The following is a 22,150-nucleotide window of genomic DNA, read 5'->3' on the forward strand; positions in this document are numbered from 1 at the left end:
GTCTGCACACCTAGGGACAGGATTAGGGACCGATCTGGTAGATTTACTGCTTCAATACTGAGTCAATTCTTCCATGAGAGTCCTGTGGATGACCCTACTCTGTGAATTCATCAGGCCAAAACAGACTACACCTGCCATGTCGCACGCACAAGGTAATGAGTGAAGGCTGGAGCCAGGCTTGGTGATGCAGGTCTTTGATCCCAGCACTCAAGGCAGAGGCAGGTGGATCTCTCTGAGTGTTAGGCTAGCCTAAGTAAGTTCCTCTTATGCCACAGGAAAAGTGAGGTCCAGGCCACCCAGGGATATGAGACCCCATCCCAAAAAAGGCCAGGCTTGGGGACTAGTGAGATGGCTAGTTGAAAGCATTTGCCACCAAACCTAGAGTTTGGTTCCTGGGACTCCTGGTAGAAGAAAACTAATTAGCTGGCTCTAGTGGCACAAGCGTTTAATCTCAGCACTTGGGAAGGAGAGGCAGGCAGATTATCTGAGATCAATGCCAGCCTGGAACTGTCTCAAGAAAACATTAAAAATACATACATACACACACATATATATGTAAATACACAATCAGGCTTGGGGCTGATGGCTCAGCAGTTGAAGGTGCTTGTTACCAGATCTAAAGACCTGAATTCAGTCTCCCACATGGTGGAAGGAAAATAGTGGACTATTGCAAGTTGTTCCATGACCCTCACATGCACACCTCAAATAAAATATAGTACATTTAAAATTTTTATTTTTTAATTTTAAAAAATTTATTACTTCTGCCGGGCGTGGTGGTGCACACCTTTAATCCCAGCACTTGGGAGGCAGAGGCAGATGGATCTTTGTGAATTCGAGGCCAATCTGGTCTCCATAGCGAATCCAGGCCAGCTAGGGCTACAGGGAGACCCTATATCAGAGACCAAAAAAAAAAAAAAAAAAAAAAATTATTACTTCTATTTTATGTGTATGCATGTATTGCTTGCATGTAGGTAAGTGCACCCATCATGCAATGCCCAAGGAGGTCAGAAGAGGCTGTGGGATCCCCTGGGACTGGAGTTACAGTTGTTAGCTGCCATGTGGGTGCTGGGATTTGAACCCGGGTCTTCTGCAAGAACAACCAGTGTTCTTTAACAGCTGAGCCATCTCTCCAGCCCCTATTTTATTATTTTTGTGTGTGAGTGTTATTCCTGCATGTAGGTAGATGCACCCATGTTGTGCAATCCCTGTGGAGGACAGAAGAGGCTGTTGGATCCCCTGGAACTGGAGTTGTTAGCTGCCATGTGGGTGCTGGGATTCGAACCCGGGTCTTCTGCAAGTGTTCTTCACCGCTGAGCCATCTCTCCAGCCCCCCTTTATTTATTTTTTTGGTCTTTTTGATACAGGATCTCCCTGTAGCCCCAGCTGTCCTGGAACTCACTATGTAGACCATTTTGGTCTTTTTGATACAGGATCTCCCTGTAGCCCCAGCTGTCCTGGAACTCACTATGTAGACCATTTTGGTCTTTTTGATACAGGATCTCCCTGTAGCCCCAGCTGTCCTGGAACTCACTATGTAGACCATTTTGGCGGCTCTTTAAAATTTTTTTTAATGGGGCTGGAATCCCAGTACTCGGGAGGCAGAGGCAAGCGCATCTCTGTGAGTTCAAGGCCAGCCTGGTCTACATAGTGAGTTCCAGGTCAGCTGGGGCTACTGGAAGACCCCATCTCAAAAAAAGACACCCCCCCAAAAAAATTTGATACTCCAAATATTGTCCTGCCTTTTGATGATAGACTGCACCTATGAGGCCCAAATTTGGACCACGGGTTAATGATACACCTAACCTGTGGCGGTGCCTGGCAATAAGCCCCACTGTGCTTTCAGAAACCAAAACACCTTAAGTGTGGACAAGGCTGCCTTTCAGCAGTGGCACTCCTTTCTGTGTCCTTAGTGTAGGGCACCAGGAAATGCCACAAGGGCCAGAAGATCAGCTTCTGAAACCCTCGGGCCCTACCATTAAGAGCCCAGGCCCCAGCAAAGCCCTGATCACAGCTGTCCTGTCGTGTCCTGTCCCCCACCCCCTCCAAGAGCAACATGGGCTCAGTCTTCCCCACAAGAGGCCAGGCTAGACTCCTACGCCATAGAAGACAGAAGGCACAAGCTTCAGAAATGCTTTTATTTACAAAAAAGAAAAATTACAATCAAATTTCAAATAGTGGAAAGTTTAGAGCAGTTAAGAATCTATTCTTGTAATAGGACCACACCCCCTTCTCACTGCCATAAAACTAGAAAAGACGTGTTTAAAGAAAAAGAGTGTGGACAATACTATAGAGGAAAGCCACTGATGTGGCCCAGGACCCCGACAGAACCTTAGAAAAGCCAGGGGCAAAAGGAACTGGAGGCTCAGGACACCAACATGGAATTCCACAGCCACCCCCTCCCCTGTAGGCTACAGCAGCCTGCCCTCTGGCTGGAGTATGCAGAGCCTGCAGATGTACTAGCTGTGGGCCCAGGGAGCCCTCCAGTCAGACTGAAGCTGATGGGACCCCCCACAACTGCACAAGGCAGGCCTGGGAACACAGCCACAGCTCGGTCTGGGATGAGATCCTGGGATGGCACCTGTTCATGGTCTCTGAGAAACTGCAAAGAAGCACGTTCAAGTGGCTGGCCTGGCACCCTCGGTACCCACCCTCCACCCTGTCCAACTCTGAAGTCTAAAGGTGGAATGAGCATTTTTGTAGAAACAGAAGCTACATCTGGGAGCCAATGCACCAGCTCCTACAGAATCCTACAGGTGTCCTACAAGCCAGGAGCATGTGATGGACCCTCATCAGGGAAAGAGGGCAAGCCCCCGTTGAAGGTAGCTGTGGATATTCAAAGAGAGGAACCAGACAGGGTTTTCAGACAGGGTTGCTTTATTTCCACGTCCAACCTGTGCAGAGAACCTGCCACAACCTGAACAGGTGCAGGTGCTGCAGAGCTCACTGGCACATGTAAGTGGTGGGCGTGCAGCCTCCCAGATGGTCTCCAGGCTCCCCAACACTGGCCCATGTGGGACAGCAAGTCCAAGAACGGTAGCCCCACTGAACTGCAGGCGGGGGCTCTGGAAATGCCACCAGCAGGAGTGAGGAGCTGCCTGGAGCCGTGTGGAGGCCCCACAGCAGACATGGTTGCTAAAACCCAAAGGAGAAAGTGAGAGCGGAGCCTTGAAGCCTCCACTGCGGACCCAGGGGCTGAAGGCACAGAGCTGTGTCAGGATGGAAGAACCCCAGGTGCGATCGCAGTCCAGAGCAAGAAAGCACAGCAAGAACCCGAGTCCAGGAGGTGCTCTGCGAAGGGTGGCCTCGGGTCCAGGGCACGGCATGGTGACACTGCAACAGAGGACCGCCATTAACTTAACAGTGGGGACCACCACTGGCCCCAACCTACACAGGCTCAGAGCTTGAGAGCGGATCTGCTCTAGGCTGTGAGGGAGGTAGGTCCCCAGTCCAGAGCTGCCATCATGGAGACCACAAGGTTTAGCCCTCGTCCAACAGCTGCACATATGCACTCCTGCACTTGACCTGAACTGACTAGACACTACAACACCAGGCTACAGCTACTGCACCCGATCCTCCTTCCTGCAGTGCTTGGAGGCTGGTAACCCAGAGCCCTCTGGAGATGGTCATGCCAACCTGAGTGCTATCAAGCAGGCGAACAAGCAGCCAGAAAGCCTCATCTTCAGACACCTGTTGCCGTCCACCTGGTCACCATCCCCAGGTACCTGTCACTGTCAGCTCTGTCCTGTTCCCATCCGCCCCACCCTTGTCCCCAAGTACCTGTTCCCGTCCAAGTGTGAGGGAGTCTCACCACAGTGCTGAGGTCACTCCTGGTTCCCCAAAGGAATGACCTCCTCAGTGACAAAGAATTCGATGGTCTCCTCTTCCCAGTCATCCACGTTGCTGTCCAGCTCATCAGTGTCCACCCCTGAGAGGACAGAGAGTGAGCTGACCCTCTGGGCATGGCTGCATGCCCAGCCAAGGGGCTCTAACCCATGGAGGGCCACCACTCCACATGCAGACAAGCTGGAAGCTTGTTACCTCCTCGGAGCTCTAGACGCTCGGTCTTCTGCCTCATATAGAGCTCCTGGGCCATTTTCCGGTACTGCCGGAAATCTTCCATCATGGTTCGCCGTCTCTCCACTAGTTCCTGTCAGGTTGCAGAATGGTTAACTCACCAGTGGGATGTACTTCATCAACAAAAGGGACATCATTTCTGCCACAAGTCAGGTGACCTATTGGGGTTTTTCCAATCATTTTGCACTTCTAGGGATGGAAACCAGAGCTTTGGGCATGCTCAGCAAGCACTCCAGAGACCCTAAAGATGTCTTCACTTAAGAGAGACCCTCAATCTCCTTCCTGACACTGACCCTACCCCAAGCGAGGAAAACCAACCCCCACCCAGTGTTAGTGGGTGTTGGTTCCAGAAACAAAGGCTGGCCCAACCCCGTTCACCACTGCCTGTCTCCCTTACAGAGGGCAGACCAAGCCAGAGGTCCCTAGGGCCATGGGATGGGCTACCATAAGCATCTCCCTTCAGCTCACCTTTGAAGCTTTAGACTGGCTTAAGCGATCCTTCTGCTCAAAAATCTTAGAGTATTTCTTCAGATCCTTTTTAATTTGCTGCAACCAAGACAAGTCTCTCAGTATTTAACCTTCAAAGCCAGACTTCAACTACAGTCTTCAAAGCTGCCATGATGACTAACAGGACACGGCCTGGGCATCATGCACATCTAGCTTGGGAGTCTCATTCCTAGAGACAGCCCCTTCCTGGGGTGGGTCACCTCTCCCAGCTGTGACTGAACACTGCTGGTCCACCCCACCACCATCACACATATCCCTCCTGCCCCTTCCAATCCCACTGGGACTTGTTAACAGTCTGTCTGGCTTAGGCAGACCTTCCTTTTTTAAAGGACAGGAAGAGACAGGTTCTTCATGTTACACAGGTGAGGCTGACCGGCAATGCACCATCCTCCTGCCTCAGCCCCCTGGCACTGAGCATGTGCCACCAGGCCTAGCTTACCTGTTTAGGTTTACTTCCTAAAACCCCTTTAGTTTAGGTCTCCCTGACACTGTATCTCTTCAGAGACCCAGTCAATGTCCTGCCTCTACTCACTACTCCCCACCACCCATCCATCACAGTGCCATGACTCGAATACCCGAGCCTGGAGGGGCTACAGACCTTGATCTGCTCCTGGCTGAGGAGTGTGGGGGGCCGTGGCCTCCAGAGCAGCTGGCAGAAGCGGTCCTTGTTGTTCTTCTGCAGCAGGCGTCCTTGGAAGGTCCACAGCCAGTAAGCATTGTCCACCTAGGGAGGGCAGCACCCTGAGCGAGAGGGGCCTCCTGCAAACTGTGAGGCAACCAGGACCTCTACCCTCAGCAGCCCATGGCACCAACTGCTGCATCTGCCAACCTGTGCTCTGGGCACCCGAGACAGCACACTAGGGGCTAAACAAAGTCTGTGCCCAGCTATGCTTCCATCCAGCAGGGGAATTCGGTTAGTGAACAGAAGACACATGATCTAAGGAGCATGTGTCAAGAGCAGTTAGTAACTGCTCCTTGGAGCACAAGCCTGCTACAAGAAGCGATGTCAGAACAGAACATCAAACTTCCAGCACAAATCACAGTTCAGAGGACCCTGTCTTTCCCAGCAAGATTTCTCAACAAAGCGCCCCAACCAGCACGCTGGGCTCCCTGCTGCCAAGTGCTCTCTGGGAGCTACTTGGACTGAACAGGAGTGGCCCCACACGGGGCTAGGCAGGTGCTCTGCACTGAGCATGCCCAACCCTATATGCTGCTAAGCGAGGGATCAGGTGGGCCCTGCTGCAGCATCATCTGGATGTAGGCCCAGGACAGCACATCTTCATGTGAACAGAGATTATTTCCTGTACTATCTGAGAAGCTGGGGCTCAGCCTGAGCTCCTCACCTCAGCATATGGAACCTGCTACGCTCACAGACTGGTCTGCCTGCGCTGACTCAATAAACACAAAAGACAGTCTGTCCTCTGGAGGCACAGCCCCAGAGGTTAATGTGCAGACACTGTGCTCGGACCCACCCATGCTCTGGCAGCCGACCCTGTAGTGGTAGATCTGAGAGCCTCTGATCAGACAGCTCCTCACCCCACAAACGTCTGTGAGCAGTATGGTTCCAGGGTGAGGTCCTCGCACAAGAACAGTGTCTCGCAGAGCTGTGCTGTTTCTGTTGTTCCTATCACTGGGCCTAGCTCTTTACCAAAGAGAGAGACTTCGTTCTCTGAGGGTCCAGCAGCCACCATCTCCTACCTTATGGCTCCACCAGGAAACAGAGGTGACAACATAGCGTCCGGTTGGATCCCACTCAACGTCAGAGGCCATGTAGTGCTCTGCGATGTTCATGACGGTGCAGTCTGAGGTGTCAACAAATGCCAAGGCACCATTCATGCTGTGGGGGCAACACAGCAGCTGAGCCCCATGAGCACCCCACACACTGCCACCAGAGAGGTGCATGGGTGAGGAAAGGATCAAGGGCCAAGCAGCCTGCCGGCAACAGAGCTGTAACACCCTAGACCTCGGCCTACTGGGCCTCACAGTGGCAGTCTCCTGAGGCCTGGCATTCTGTGGCTTTGAGAGAAGGCATCACCCAAGGCAGCGTGTACACAGCAGCAGGGGACAAGTTCTCTCCAGGAGGTAGAGGCTGTCTCCTTCCCCCATCTATGTGTTCAGGCAGAAGACAGGAAAGCAAGGGAAGGGCACCCCACCACAGAGGCAAAGGCAGCCTCAGTCAAGGGTCTGCTCTGCTGAAAGACATTCCATGACTGCAGTCCAACCTGGTCTGGCTTGAGGCTCAGCTGTAAGCATAGCCAGTGGGATGATGACACCCCATCTAAACACAAACCCTCAGGAAACAGGTGCCACCACAGGGCCCAGGACCCACCTCCTCAGCCCAGCCAGCACCACAAACTGGCCCTGGGGACTCCAGAAGATGGTGTTTGCTTGCTGCTTGTCGAACATCTCTGTAAGGAAAGCAAGTGCCTGTGACGCCCTTCCAGTTAAGACACAGTGCCACTGCTGGCTGGCAGAGACCAAGTCCACACACAGCTCAGACCAAACCCATTGGCCAGCCCTGCAAAACCACTTCAAAAAAATCTCACCACTTGGATATAGCTTAAAAGTTACAATTTAAAAGAGTGGGGGAGTGAGCACTGATTTTAGGACCTAACTGAGGCTGAGGGGCAGAGAGGAGCAGACACAGCTACAAGAAAAGACAACTTCCCTGAACAATGGCCAAGAATGGCAGGTTGAGAAGTCCCTCCGAGTCACCCCCACCTTAGCACCCCGCATGTATTCCCTGGACCCACAGCCAGCCTATTCACAGGGCAGCAGTGAGAAGCCCCCACACAGCGGCTTACTGATGAGCTCGATCTTCCCATTGCTCTTCACATGGTAGAAGGAGACAGATATCCGCGGGGCCTCACCATGTAGCACAGCGAACTTACTGCCGTTGGGTTCCCAGGCAAAGGCTATGATGGTTTCTACAATGAACAGGAAAAAGTTACCAGCTCCATCATCTCGCACACAAATGTTTCCATTAGCTAAGGTCTTTACTACTGAACTGGAGAGAAGCCTCCAATCACAAACTCATTAATGGGACCATAGATCAACTGACAGCAAAAACAAAACCAAACCAAAACACTGCCAGTCCAAAAGTACTGGTTTAATCTGTTTGTGACGCTGTGTAAGCAGCTAGCACACCAGGGACTGTGGTCTTCCTAAGCCTACACCCCCACAGTGGAACTAGAGAAGACAACGGTTGCACACAGCACGCTTGCTACACCTACAGCAGCTTTCTAGGACACTGGTGACCTTTCTCATTTTGTGTTGTCTGAGGTTTTCTGAGACAGGGTCATACTAAGTAGAAGGCCTCAAATTCTGGGCAATCCTCTGGCCTCGGCCTCCCAATTTAGCTTGTTTCTTTGAGGCAGGGTCTCATTCTGTAGCCCAGGCTAGACTAGAATGTGCAATTCTGCCTGGCCTCCCGAATGCTGGAGTCACAGGCAGGCATCCTACACCGTCACATTGGTTCTCTTTACCCTAATTTTGAGAGCTGTGCTTCACATTTTCTCAGCTCTGTACTCTTAAGAGCAAGGCTAAACAAAAAGCCAAACAGAAGATAGAGCCAATTTCCAGAGAAAGGGCAGAAGTGCAGTACTGAATGAACAACTACAGAGCAAATGGGAGAGTTAGCTCTGTAAACACAAGGATACTTCTTTCATTAAAAAGAAAAGCTGGCTGGGCGTGGTGGTGCACACCTTTGATCCCAGCAGAGGCAGGTGGATCTCTTTGAGGTCCAGGCCAGCCTGGTCTACATAGTGAGTTCCAGGACAGCTGGGGCTACAGGGAGACCCTGTCTCAAAAGGACCAAAGAAAAAAAAAAGAAAGAAAAGTTGAAAGCTAGGTGTGTTGCACAGAACTATAATCCCAGCCCTTGGGAGGCTGAAGCAGAGGATTGAGTTCAAGGCCAGTCTAGGCTACAGAGTGAGATTCTATTTCACAGAAGGAAAAAAGCTGACACTGCAACAGGCAGGTAATTCATTCAAAGAATGACCAAAGACCCCCACATACCCCGAGAAGTTACTTAAAGGGGAGAAAAGCTCTTTGACCATGAACACAGTTTTATGTAGGATGAACCACTCTTGCTTCAAGTCATGAGCATGGAAGGAAACCCATTCCTTGCAAGATTGTCTGAGCATGGCGGTGCACGCCTGTGATTCACCCCTGGAAGGTGGAGGCAGGAGGACCAGGAGCTCAAAGTCACCCTTGGCTACACAGGAGTTCAAGGCCAACTGGGGATACATGAGACCCTGTCTAAAAAAACTAAGAACACTAACTGTGGGGACTAGAGCCCAGCCATCTGCCACAGTGGAAAGTTTAAGAGGCTGAAGCCAAGGCTCAGTGGATAAAGCATTGGCTGTGTGAGCTTGAGGACCTGAGTTCAGATCCTCACTACACACATAAAAGTCAGACATGGTGGTACGCATCTGTAACCCCAGTGCTGGAGGCAAAGACAGGAGGGTCCCTGGGGCTCGCTGGCCAGTCAGCCTCGCCTAACCTGTAAGCTCCAGGTTCGGTGAGAGACTGGATGGCTGCTCTTGGTGAGACCCCACCTTCAGCACTTGCTTGGGCAGCTGGCTCAGGGAGAAGTTTAGGACCAACAGCATAGAGGGCCCATGCATCCCACCACACAGGCTAAAGTGCTCACCTTTCATCTCAACCACATCAACAGGGACTTGCTTTTCCCTCATCCGGAAGATTTCAAAATTTGTGACAACACCCTGTTTATAAAACAAAAGAAGAGGTGACACTCTGGAAGCTGAGACCATGAGAAGAGGACACGGAGGCCCACTTGAGAAGTGAACAGAAGACAGTGCTCTCCAGCCAGCACACACATCCATATTGCAGACTGGAGCTCCCTGATGCTGCAGGAGGGTGAAGCACACACCAGGCACACTCTCTGTAGCACACCAAAGGCTGTCAAGAGTGAGGAGGGTAGGTTTAACTCCACAGAACTCTTGTCTAGCATAAAAATGGTTGCCTGGGTGTGATTCCCCACACATGCAAAATAACACCACTACTGAGATGGCTCACCACCCCAAGGATGAGTGTTTTGGAATATGAATTGTATCCCAAGAAAAAAGTTGGGACAGGCATGGGGCTCACACCTGGCACTCAGGAAGGAAACTGATGCACGACTGTCAAGTTTAAGGCCAGCCTGGGCTATACAGTGATACCCTGCTTCAAGGAACTAACCAACCAACCAAAGCAACAAAAATTACCAGGGAAGAGAAGCATTTCTATTAGAAGGCAGGAAAGTGTCTGGTGAGATAAATTATTAAATGATATGAAGAAAATTATCAGTGAACAGGATCTCGTGAAGCAGGCCACATCTGTTTAACAGAAGCTAATACATTTCTTTAACTGCCTGTAAAGGAGGGGCTGGGCACCTGCAGATGTTCTTATTTCCCTGTGACCCCTAAGTTGAGGTGTTACCAACCCTAAAGTGGGGTGTTGTACAAGACTGTTCTCCGAGAGACAAATGCCACCTCCCTGAGCTCAGCTACACCTGCTTGCCAAAGATCATGACAGCTGGGCTTGTTGACTGTGGATGCACGCACAGAAAGGACAAGGAGTCACAGGACCCACATATTCAGCCACATCTGACACCCTAACTGCACATGGCTAGAGGAAAGGGCTGGTGTATACTGGCTGGGGAAGACAAGGGGCAGGGGCAGCATGTGACTGTGGTTGCTTGAGTTACTGATTTGAGTTTCATAAAAAAAATGGTCAAAGCCGGGCATGGTGGCACACACCTGCAGTCCCAACACTTGGGAGGCAAAGGCAGGTGGATCTCTGTGAGTTCAAGGCCAGCCTGGTCTACACAGTGAGTTCCAGGACAGCTGGAGCTACAGGGAGACCCTGTCTCAAAAAAACCAAAAAAGAAGAAAAAAAAAAAGTTCAATAAATTTTGGCTTGGGATAAGGACAAAATTTTCAACCATTTCTGAAATGGCCCTAAACACACTTCCAGCACTTTGGCCTACCCGCTTATGTGCTGACACTCATATAACCCAAAACTCTGAAAAACCCTCCGGTACCAAACATCCAACCAAGTTCCAACTCTTTATGTAAAAAAGCATATCCATCTAAACTTACTTCCCTTAATAAATGATAAAATCACTTGCATATCAATGAACTGTCTTAACATACATTTTTTTGTGATTAACAGTTCATGTTAGATTTCTATATATACCTCGTCTATACACGTACATACCTGTGGTCATTTAAGTTTCTCAGATGGAAAGCAACTGTGGAGGTCAAAGTTTAAGAAGCCTTGACTAGAATATGCTGAGCACCCTCACCGAGATCTGAGAGCAGCTCTGAAAATACTTGCAAGTCTCAACAACAAAACCACCTGGTGCCATCCTTTGAACAGAGCAGCTAGGGGCTGGAGAGATGACTCCATAAGAGGGCTTGCTGCTCTTGGAGAGGACTTGGTTTTGGTTCCCAGCACCAGCATGAAGGCCTATAACCACCTGTATGTAACTCCAACTCAGGGATCTGAAGCCCTCTTCTGGCCTCCAAGGGCACCTGCAAACATGGGGCACTGGGACACACAAACACCAGTGCATGCATATGCACACAAACACAAATAAAAACTAAATTTTTAACAGCACCTAGTTTAATGATGAGTATCATGGCATCTACTCACCTGTGTGCCTTTGGGAGTCCTGTCCACTTTCACACACAAATAATCCCCGTTTTTCTGCCAGTGCAGTTTGCAATCTACCACGTTGAACAGATTCCTCACACGGATCTCCTGTCTGGTGGGGAGCTGCATCAGCGTTACCCTGGCTGGGATATCTTTGTCTTCAGGCACCCAAAAGGCAATGATGTTACCACCTGGAGACCAAGAAAAGTCTCTGCAGGACACAGGAATGAAAGAACAGGAAAGAAAAAGTGATTATTGAGGCAGATTAAGAGCTCCACCCCAGCACCCTGACCCCACCTGCTACACCATGAGCCTGTCACACACCAGTCCTGTGCTAGACATTGTGGCAGCATGGGTTACAGCCCTCGTAACCCTGGAGCATAATTATACTAGTGACAGCCAGGGAATAGACAGACGTTGCTCTTCGTACCCACTGCCACATTTGGATGGACCCCACACTCAGCCACGGTGGGCTGATGGATCCAGCTGCATGATGCCTAGCAGTTAACTAAGATGCAAAGGGAAGGATCCCAAGTCAGAAGGCATAAGAGTACTGGGGAGTGACGGAAGTCCCCCCTCCCCACTACAAATCACTTGAAGGTCACCTGAGTTCAGTATGTGAAAAACCTCTTTATACATGCCCTAGCTGGCGTCCAACTCACAAAAATCCACCTGCCTCTGCCTCCCAAGTGCTGGGATTAAAGGCATGCACCACCACACCTGGCTTAATTTTTTTTTTCCAGACAGGGTCCTCCTGTAGCCCCAGGTGGCCTAGAACTCACTGTGTAGACCAGGCTGGTCTTGAACTCACAAACATCCACCTGCCTCTGGGACTAAAGGTATACCAAAACTGGTCTTGAATACTTTCGTGGTTTTCTGTTTTTCAAATCTGTGTATTTTGCCTACATGTATGTAAGTGCATCCATGCCTATGCAGAGGCCAAAGGACATCAGATTCCTTGGAACTAAGGTTATGTTAGCTGCCGTGTGAGGGCTGGGAACCAAACCTGGATCCTCTGCAAGAGCAGCCAGTGCTCTTACCTCTAAGCCATCTCTCCAGCCTGTATTTTTTGTTTTTTTGAGATGGAGCTTTGCAATGTTGCCTAGATTGATGAAGCTTGTAGGCCCAAATGATCCTCCTCATCCTCATCATCCTAACAGGGAATACCTTCCACCAAGAGCTTCCCCAAGGGACTAGAGCCTCTGTCCCCCAGGTGCCCATTCCCAGCAAGACTCTTTGGGCTTACAGATTTATTTCTGTGTAGAGGAAAAGGAAATGCTGCAGCTGTCAGACGACCTGGGACAACTGGTCTATTGGGCAGGAGCTGCTGCAGCAGCCCAGTGTTCATTCACAGAACAAGCAAAGGCCTTTTCTAACCGCTTAGGAACTGAGTGCTAGTTGGGTATAATAATGCCAGTACCCAGAAAGATCTGGGGTTTGAGGTTATCCTCAGCTACACAGCAACAAATTCCAGGCTAGTTTGAGCTATATGAGACACTCTGAAAAATTAAGATCAAATCTGAGGGCTAAAGGAAGGACACCAAATAAAACCAACAGAAACAGACTGAAGGTTTTTTGATGTTTGTTTGTCTTATTGAGACAGGGTCTCCCTGCAGCCCCAGCTGGCCTCGAATTCACAGACCCACCTGCCTCTACCTCCCAAGTGCTGGGATTAAAGGCGTGTACCACCACACCGGGTTTTTAAACACTCCCCAACTCTACATGCTGAATTTTTAACTGTCAACTGATGGTAACAGGCAGGTCTCTGTGAGGTCAATCTTGGGGATCAGAGGGTGGGGCCCTGGTGAGTGATTGAGCTGCTCCTTCTAACCACCTGAGGTTAAAGAAGCCATTCACCGACCAAGAGGCCCCACCAAACAGAAGCCGCAGGCTCATCTTAAGACTGCCAGTCTCCAGAAGAGAAAGATTCCTGCTGTTTACAGGTGACCAGTCTGTGGTGGTTTATCAAAGCAACCATAGCATACTCATACCAACTTTAAAGGAAATCACTTACTTTATTCCAGAGATCTTCAAGCTCTTCTTGTCCAAAAGGCCCATAGACTACACACACACACACACACACACCAAAAAAAAAAAAAAAAAAAAATCCATAGGTCAGTATAGCAGAGCAATGTAAAATACATTTAACATTTTTTACATTTATTTTGGAGGGGGGCATATGCCATAGCCCATATGGGGAAGTCAGAGGACAACCTGCAGCAGCAGCAGGTTCTCTCCTTCCACCATGTAGGACGTGGGGAATGACCTCAGGTCATCAGGCTTCGTGGCAAGTGCCTTACCAGCAGAGCCATTTTGCTAACCTTCACTTTATTTAAAGGTAGTGAGACTGTGTGTTGACCATTTGGGAGCAGTAGAGGCATGAATGATGGTGAAGAGCAAGATATGGAGCAGGTGAGATTCCAGTGCTCAATCCTGCATGGGCAAGACTGCCTGTGGCCTTTATACCCACCACACCACAGCCCTGTTTCCCTCACCATACCAGACGTTTTCAAAAGCAAACATCTATACCCAAAAGCTTAGCCAACGCATGTGCCTGGTTCGTTCACAGAACAAGGAAAGGCCTTTTCTAACTGCTTAAGAACTGAGTGCTAGCTGGATATGGTGTTACATGCCTATAACTGGTTTGTCTTCTAGAACAACAAACCAGCACAGGAGCTGGGCTGTGATGCAGCAGTAAAGTGCTGTGGAGGCCTGGTTCAACCCCTAGTACTGCCAGAAAGAAGCAAGGACTCACTCACAGGTGTCTCGTAGATGCTGAGTGTGTCCAGCGTCATTCTTGCAAAGAATTTGCCGTCATGGCTCCACCTGAGAGAAAAGCAGTGTCAGGCTGCCAATGGGGCAGGAAGCCACAGGAGGGCCAGTGCTGCAGTTACTCACTTGAAGATGGGCCAATGGGCCGAGCTCTCACAGTGAAACCCTCTCTTCTTATGCCCTGTAAGGATGTCCCAGATGATGATGGCCTGAGGGTCATCCTGAGTGTCCATCAGTGGGCTGAAGGTCACCAGGTATCTGCAAGAGAGAGACACAATGAGCGGGGCACTTCCTGTCTCATGTGGGTCACATGCAGAACACAGGGTGAGCACTGCCCTCCCCAGCACAGGACAGCTTCAGTACACATGCTATGAGTCACAGGCACAGGCAAGACACCTGGAACCAAATAGCATGCTCCCCAAGAAGGCTCTCTGACCCTTCAAAGGAGGGGGTGGGGAAAGCATATGCAGTAGTCACAGGCACACAAGAGTCACCTAGAACACATCAGCACCAGGCAAATCATACACCCTAACAAAGTTGGTGTGAGCAGGCTGGTCTACAGGGAGGCGCACTGTGGAATCCTCACTCCTGTCACCCCATGTTAAGACTAACAAGGTAGATAGATGGTCACATATAGCTCTAAAGCGAGTGTCCTTCTGGGGAATCAGCAATTATCTACCTGACAGCTGCTCTAGCACAAGTAGCACCTGCTCCTTTGTTTCCACAGAGCACAAGTATCCTAACCAGATGGCCCCTCACAGCACTGGGCGGCTGGAGAGGCTGAAGGCAACAGAAAAAACCCTACGCTGCTGCTTCATGCTGCCCATGACTGAAATAAAAAAAAAAAAATCAGCCATGTTAAACTACAGAAAATGCTGAAGCCTGTAACTGAAGACAGTGCCCATACTGCAATCCACAGAACCAAAGCGCGCACGCACACACACATACTGGAGCAGTGTGCAAAGCACTGAAGACTTAAACATGAATAAGACAGACCTGTCTATTCAAGTGGATGGACATGTGAACAGATAAATCTTAACAGGCATGGCAGCACATGCATACTGCACATGTCTGTTATCCCAGCACTCACAGGGCCCCTTTATCTGACGGAACTGTTCTGAGACATGGTTTTCCTCTACATGCCCTCACACACACACACCCATGAGAAATATATACATTGCTTATGTTGGTCATAATAACAGATCAACAATAAAATACAGCAGTTGTGAAAATACATTACAGTAAGTCCTGTCAGTGCTGTTTCTCAAAGAGTCAAGACAGTCACATCTTCCTGCTGTGGGGCTGTATGTAACTGGAGCCTCAGAAGGTTGGAACTATGGCAAGGGAGCTACAACTCTCCCAAGTGGCTTGGGTGTGGGGCTGGGGAGGATGTGCCTTGGTGGGAGAGCACTCGCCTAACATGCTCAAGGCCCTGGGTCACTCAGCATGGCCAAAAAAAACCTTTAAAGCTTGTCCACATAGCCCTGGCAGCTTACACCACATATTAAAGGAATAGGGCAGTGTTTGAAGGAGAATCGTAGTAGTAAGTACATGGGAGTTCTTGAAACTCATTGTTATCTTTTCTCTCCTTTTTTTCTGATTTAGTCTTTGTTTTGGAGATGGGCGAAAGAGTTGAGACAGGGCTGGCTTTGACAAGCTCATGACTCTCCGCCTCCACCTCAAAAGCAGAGCTCTCTGAAGTCTTCCTGTGATTTCTCTATGAAGTTTGAGACTACTGCAAAATAAACAGGCTTTGCAAACTACCCCCATATAGAAGCCTGCTGGCTGCCTCCCACACCTCACCTCTCACACGGGGAGAAGTCTATGAGCTGGACGCCTTGGTGGCTGAACCTCTGGATCTGCTTGAACTTCTCTCCCCCCCAGAGGGCAATGCCCCTCTGATGGAAAGTGGCCAAGTAGGTGCCCTTGGGGGACCAGCGCACGTATGTCTCTGTCCATCTCTGTGGGAGAAGGCAGGGTCAGGGTTAGCATGAGACAAAGCCAAGCAAGGCAAGTCTTTTTTCTACACTGAAATCTTTCCTCATTTCTCAGAACTTGTTTCTAAACTTGGAAAGGCATGGGAGTTCTGAGAGTGGCCTCAGAGAACATGAGCGTTGCCTTACTTGTCCCAGTTTTGGATAGAAACCGGACCTGATGCTAAGGACAGGTTATGGGGTGCCAAGGCTGTGAGTGCCCACAGCTGCAAGCACATACCGCTCTTTCTTCAATAGAGACGGGGTCTTTCACATCATTCCAGAAGATGGACGTGCGGTCTCCACTCTCAAAGATAACACTGTATTGATCTCTGCACTCTGCCTCCTCTAGCCAGTACCGCAGATTCCCCTAAAAACAACCCAAAGCGAGAGAGTTAAGAACACTGCATTCATTTGGATCCAAGAACACTTACCGACAACCACTGCTCGCAGAGGGCAAATACAGTGGACACCTTTTTAGCTCCATTCCTACCCTCAAGTCAGGGTGCCCAGAGTTTCTAACTGCAGAGACTTTGTCCAACGTACCAGGTCTTTGAAAGGCTGTTTCTCTGGGATGTCCCACTCGTCACTGATAGTCATGTACCTGGAAAAGAACAGACACTGCTGAGTGGCACAGGCTGATGGGATGAGGGGACACTGTACCAACTCTCAGGACATGTGACCAGGAAGCACTGGGCTCTCTCTGCCCACACAAGCCCAAGGCGGAAATGTGAAACTATTGGTCCCGCTTGGCCAAGAAGACAGAACAACCCAAAATGTCACTGACACCCACTGAGGGACACTCCATCACCCACAGGCACCCACATCCATTCTCAGTCAAGTTCAAACTCACTTGTCAAAATCAGTGAAAAGGTTGACCCGGAATGTGTGCTGCTTGTCAAGTTTGTAGCCGTCAGCATTTTTTACAGCGTCCACAGCATGGGCAGGAGAGGCGTATTCCAGAAAGATATACCTGGCAAGAAGACAGGCAGCTTGCATACAGGCTGCTTCAAGGCCTGTACACCTGAGACCTTTCTACAGGGACATACATCCTGCTTGTCCTGTAGGGGCCCCAAGGCAGTCAAACAGGAATGCATGGCCCAAACAGTTTCCCAATCAAGGATGAAGCCCTGCTGAAAAGATCTTACATCTCTAACTTCATGGTTATAAACTACAGAAAAGAGGGCTGGAAAGAAGGTTCAGTGGTTAAGAGCACTGGCTGCTCTTCAGAGTACCCAGGTTCAGTCCCCAGAACCCATGTAGCATTTCACAACGGTCTATAACTCCAGTTCCAGAAGATCCGATGTCCTCTTCTGGCTTCTGTGGTCAATGCGCACATGGTACACTCACATCCATGTAGACAAAACACTCATACACATAAAATAAAAATAAAATACCACAAAAAATTGCAAAATTAATGACGAATGCACACATGGTGCACTCACATACATGTAGACAAAACATTCATACACATAAAATATCACAAAAAAATAAATTACAGAAGTTAATTAAAGACGACGTTCATTATCCTGCGAGGCACGCATAGGTTAAAAATGTACCACGTCTGCCTACCCACTTTAGGCTCTGCAGGGTTACTGGATAGCAATCACCTCATGAAAGCTGTCAAAAGTCTACTATTACATGTCACAGGCAGATTACACAGGCTCTTAAGAGGATGCTTCACTATAGACACCTAATACACCAACTGCCTGTCAACCTTACTCTGAAATATAAATACTGACAGCTACCTGGAATTGATGATTTTTCTAGAAACAAACTTTCCATACAGCCTTATAAATGTCAAGACTGGGCATGGTGGTACACACCTTTAAACCCCAGCACTCAATCTCACAGAGGCTATCCTGGTCTACATAGGGAGTTCCAGGTCCGCTGGGACTACAGAAGACCCTGTCTCAAAACAACAAACCCCAAAACAGTAAGACTGTAATTTCAAAAAGTAACTTTCTGGTGGGGGGGAAGGGTGTCAAGACAGGGTCTGACTATGTAGCACAGCTGGCCTGAAACAGTATGTTCACCCTGGCTGGCCTCAGAGATCCACCTCCCTCTGCCTCCTGGGTTCTGGGACTAAAGGCGAGAGCTACCACATCCATCTTTACTTCTTTGTCCCTCTCTCCAAAAGTGACCTTTATCATCTTGCATTCCCCTCAGACAACATTGGTATTTACAGGAAGTCTGGTCTGACAATACTGGCCAATAGCAATCAAACCCCTATAAAACTCTGAAACCACTCTGGACCATGCCATCCTGTCCAGTTGAGGAAGCTGCTGGGCACTGCTCAAAAGCCTCAGTCCTGAGTGACAAACATCAGGTGAGCACAGAAGGCTATCAGCAGTCTGTCTACAGTCAAAACACTGTCAGCAGACAGGAAAACGGACAAGCGTGAAAGACATCAGAATACCACTTAAAACATAGCCCTGGGTTCTACCCCGAGCACCAAGATAAACAAGATGAAGAAGAGTGAGGAGGATCTCTGCGAGTTCAAGGCCAGCCTGGTCTACAAAGTGAGTTCAGGCAAGCTGGGGCTAAAAAAGATGGAGAGTCAGGGCTGAAGAGATGGCTCAGTGGTTAAGAACAGTGGTTGTTCTTGTAGAAGACCCAGGTTCGAATCCCAGCACCCACATGGCAGCTAACAACTGTTGGTAACTCCAGGCCGAGGGGATCCGACAGCCTCTTCTGACCTCCTTGGGCACTGCACAACATGGGTGCACTTACCTACATGCAGGCAATACACGCATACACATAAAAAATAATAAATAAACTAAAAAAAAAAGATGGAGAGTCAAAATCATCTGCACAGAAGACCTAATTCTGAACAGAAAAAGCAAGCTGCAGGTCACAACCCAGGCTAACACTGTCGCTATGAAATTCCAGTAGCAGTAAGTTGGAAGGTGCTAACAAGCAGTGACACAACACTTTCACCTAGACTGTAAGAGACAGTACCCCCATTTCAGAGAAGCTAAATGCTTTTAAAAAGCATGTCAGAGATGGGGCTGGAGAGATGGCTCAGCGGTTAAGAGCACTGACTGCTCTTGCAGAGGAGCCTGGTTCAATTTCCAGCACCCACAAGGCAGCTATGAACTGTCCTTGACTCCAGTTCCGGGGGAATCCGATGCCCTCTTCTGACCTCCGCAGCACTGCATGACACAGGTGCACTCACATACATGCAGTCAATATACACATACACACAAAATAAAAACAGTAAAATATATTTTAAAAAAAAAATTAAAAAAGCGTCAGAGGATAGGGCAAGGTGGCACACACCTTTAATCCCAGCACTTGGGAGGCAGGGGCAGGTGGATCTTTGTGAGAAAAGAGGCTAGTCTGGTCTACATAGCAAGTTCTAAGCCAATCAGAGCTACACAGTAAAGCCCTGCATAAAATAAAATTTCATCAGAATGAAATTCCAGGCAGATCCACTCAGAGCCCTGTGTCCAGGTCAGCACCTATCCTGGGTGGCCTGCTGTTCCTGCCCAGACTTAAGGACCAGCTCTGGCATCCTCAAGGTCTGCAGCTACTTACGATACTGGTTCTGAGCCCTCCCACACTCTCCTGCCCCTGAAGACCAAAGCCTCATTGTGGAGAGCTTCCCTCTGAGGTGGCCTAAGCACATACCACAAAACACCTGCCACTTGGGCGACAAGCACAGACTCACCCTTTCGTCTTTCCATCCTCTTCGGGGTAATAGTCGTTGATGATTTTACCAAACTTGGAGAAGATCTTGTGGATGACGTTCTTGAGCTTCTCCAAGCGGTCAGGCCCCACCTGAGGGACGTTGTCCACCACAATCACAGAGTCGATACCATCTGCTTCCTGGGGCCGGTCCTTGAGCACATCACCAAGCAGTTCTGTGTGAGAGAGATGGTGAATGGCTTCTATTAAACCAAGAAACAGCAACCCACCGGCAACTTAGCACACTTAGCAATGCTTCTAAGAGCCATATACGACTCTAAACTTGTTTACCATGAACAAAGAAATCATGGCCTAGCTTGCTTCAAAAATTAAACAAGACCAGGTATGGTGGCACATGCCTTTATTCTTAGCACATGGATTTTGATTCCTGGGACTTAACACAGTGGAAGGAGAAAACTAATTAGCTGGGTGTGATGGCACATGTGTTTAATCCTCAGGAAGCAGAGGCAGGCAGATCTGTGAGATTAAGACCAGCCTGGTCTACATAGCAAGTTCTAGACCAGTGAGATTCACGTAGTGAGACCCTGTCTTTTCTTTCTTTTTTAAAAAATATTTTATTTATTATTTATTTATTTTATTTTATTTTATTTTATTTTATTTTATTCTCAAGTTCTCATGTACACTGTGTAAGCACTCTAGCACTGAGCTATATCCCCAGCCCTTTTTGTATGCTTTCTTCTTTTGAGACAGTGTTTTACCAAGTTGCCTCTTATTATTTTTATTTTATGTGTAAAAGTGTAATGCCTGCATATAGGTGGGGCAATGCCCAAGGAGTTCAGAAGAGGGTGTGGAATCTCCTGGAACTGGAGTTACAGATGGTTGCTAGCTGCCATGTGGGTGCTGGGAATGGAACCTGGGTCCTCTGCAAGAGCAGTCAATGCTCTTAACTCCTGAGCCATCTCTCCAGTCTGAGACCCTGTCTTCTAAAAAAATTAAAAAAAAAAAAGAATCAGCAAGAAACAGGAAGGTGAATCTTCATACTCCTTTTCATGGGAAGTACAGTCAAGATGTATCCATTAATTTCTGGCATCCATGAAAGACTCGCACAAGAATGAAAAAGACTAAGATGCCGTGCACAAATGAGGAAAAGCTGAAGAGCCCACTAGACTGGCCCCAGACTACACAAGGCTCCAGGCAACATCTGAGCAGGAATGGAAGAACATGGCTGTAATGGACCAGGATTAAAAACAGGCATGGAGCAAACACAAGCATCTCCAAACAAGTGGCCAGGAGCCCACAGTACCCAAACCTAGAGCCCGGGGCACTACCCACTGTTCCGTTTGAGGTCCCTCTCAGCCTTCAGCACTTTGAGCAAGAAAACAAAGCTCACCCAACCTTGGTCAGATGTTCTGCACAAACCCTAACCCAGCTAGCCTGCCTAGAAAGCTGACAGTTACTGGAAGCTGGAAAAGGTGCCTTTTAAAGTTGCAGTCGAAGCCCGCCCAAATGAAAGCCCATCAGTGAATAGAGCCAAAGACCTTACAGGCCCATTTTAAAGGGCAGCTGAAGGGCTATCTGGGTACAGTGGTGCTTGTTTAAGCTCAACTACCAAAGAAGCCAAGGCAGGACGACTGCTAATTCTAAGGTCAGCCTGGACAAAGTAGCAACACCTAGTTTCAAAACAAAAGGGGCCATCTCAGTGGCTCAGCAGGTAAAGTACTTGTCATGAAAGCCTGATGAACTGACTTTGATCCTTGAAACCCAAGTAAAAAGCCCAAATGCAAGGGCTGGAGATGGCTCAGTAATTAAGAGCACCTTGCTGCTCTAGCACAGGACTGGAGTTCAAGTCACCTGTAACTCCAGCTCCGTGACATCTAACATCCTCCTATTCTGCCCTCCATGGGAGGTGCCAGATGTAGTGGTGCATCTACTGCACCCCAGCTGTAGGAGATAGCAAGATGGGAGGCGGAGACGGGAGAAGCTCCTGGAAGCTGTAGGTCGGGAGGCCTGGACTACAAATGTGGCACAGTAGAGATCCTGCTTCAAAGTGGAGAGAACAGCCGGGCGTGGTGGCGCACGCCTGTAGTCCCAGCACTTGGGAGGCAGAGGCAGGTGGATCTTTGTGAGGTCAAGGCCAGCCTGGTCTACATAGTGAGTTCTAGGACAGCTGGGGCTACAGGGGACCCTGCTTCAAGAAGACAAAAAAAAAAAAACCAAACAAACAAAGTGGAGAGAACAGATGCCAAAAGTTGTCTGACCTACACACACAGATCCACACTCACACACACGCACATATAATAATGAAAAATAATAAACTAGGCCAGATGTGTTGGAGCATGCCCCTATCCGAGCACTAGGGAGGCAGACAGATTTCTGTGACATAGAGACTAGCTTGGTCTACATAGTGAGTTCCAGACCAGCTGGAGCTACAAGGAGATCCTGTCTCAAAAAGAAAGAAAACACTAATACACACACACACACACACACACACACACACACACACAAATAAGTAA

General features: G+C 49.0%; 1 protein-coding gene across 2 annotated transcripts in view; it reads right to left on the reverse strand.

Annotated features, from left to right (window-relative positions):
* Window positions 1-2,856: 2,856 nt before the first annotated feature.
* The window catches only part of Eif3b (eukaryotic translation initiation factor 3 subunit B), a 24,524-nt gene continuing 5,230 nt past the window's right edge, over window positions 2,857-22,150 (reverse strand). Inside the window, exons 2-19 of one of the 2 annotated variants that reach the window (XM_008851404.2) lie at window positions 19,660-19,852; window positions 16,840-16,959; window positions 16,533-16,590; window positions 16,228-16,356; window positions 15,817-15,974; window positions 14,140-14,271; window positions 14,001-14,067; window positions 13,256-13,302; window positions 11,242-11,452; window positions 9,236-9,308; window positions 7,386-7,508; window positions 6,911-6,989; window positions 6,280-6,418; window positions 5,180-5,305; window positions 4,543-4,620; window positions 4,039-4,147; window positions 3,809-3,925; window positions 2,857-3,330 (exon numbers count right to left, since the gene is read on the reverse strand). In XM_008851404.2, coding sequence (XP_008849626.1) covers window positions 3,822-3,925; window positions 4,039-4,147; window positions 4,543-4,620; window positions 5,180-5,305; window positions 6,280-6,418; window positions 6,911-6,989; window positions 7,386-7,508; window positions 9,236-9,308; window positions 11,242-11,452; window positions 13,256-13,302; window positions 14,001-14,067; window positions 14,140-14,271; window positions 15,817-15,974; window positions 16,228-16,356; window positions 16,533-16,590; window positions 16,840-16,959; window positions 19,660-19,852 — 1,946 coding nt within the window. In that variant the 3' untranslated portion in view covers window positions 2,857-3,330; window positions 3,809-3,821. Of the gene's footprint in view, window positions 3,331-3,777; window positions 3,926-4,038; window positions 4,148-4,542; window positions 4,621-5,179; window positions 5,306-6,279; window positions 6,419-6,910; window positions 6,990-7,385; window positions 7,509-9,235; window positions 9,309-11,241; window positions 11,453-13,255; window positions 13,303-14,000; window positions 14,068-14,139; window positions 14,272-15,816; window positions 15,975-16,227; window positions 16,357-16,532; window positions 16,591-16,839; window positions 16,960-19,659; window positions 19,853-22,150 lie in introns of both variants that reach the window. The other variant, XM_017802793.2, reaches the window with a different exon arrangement.

Source organism: Nannospalax galili, unplaced genomic scaffold (assembly GCF_000622305.1).
Source record: "Nannospalax galili isolate Female #2095 unplaced genomic scaffold, S.galili_v1.0 scaffold664, whole genome shotgun sequence".
In the NCBI taxonomy this organism is placed as follows: Eukaryota; Metazoa; Chordata; class Mammalia; order Rodentia; family Spalacidae; genus Nannospalax; species Nannospalax galili.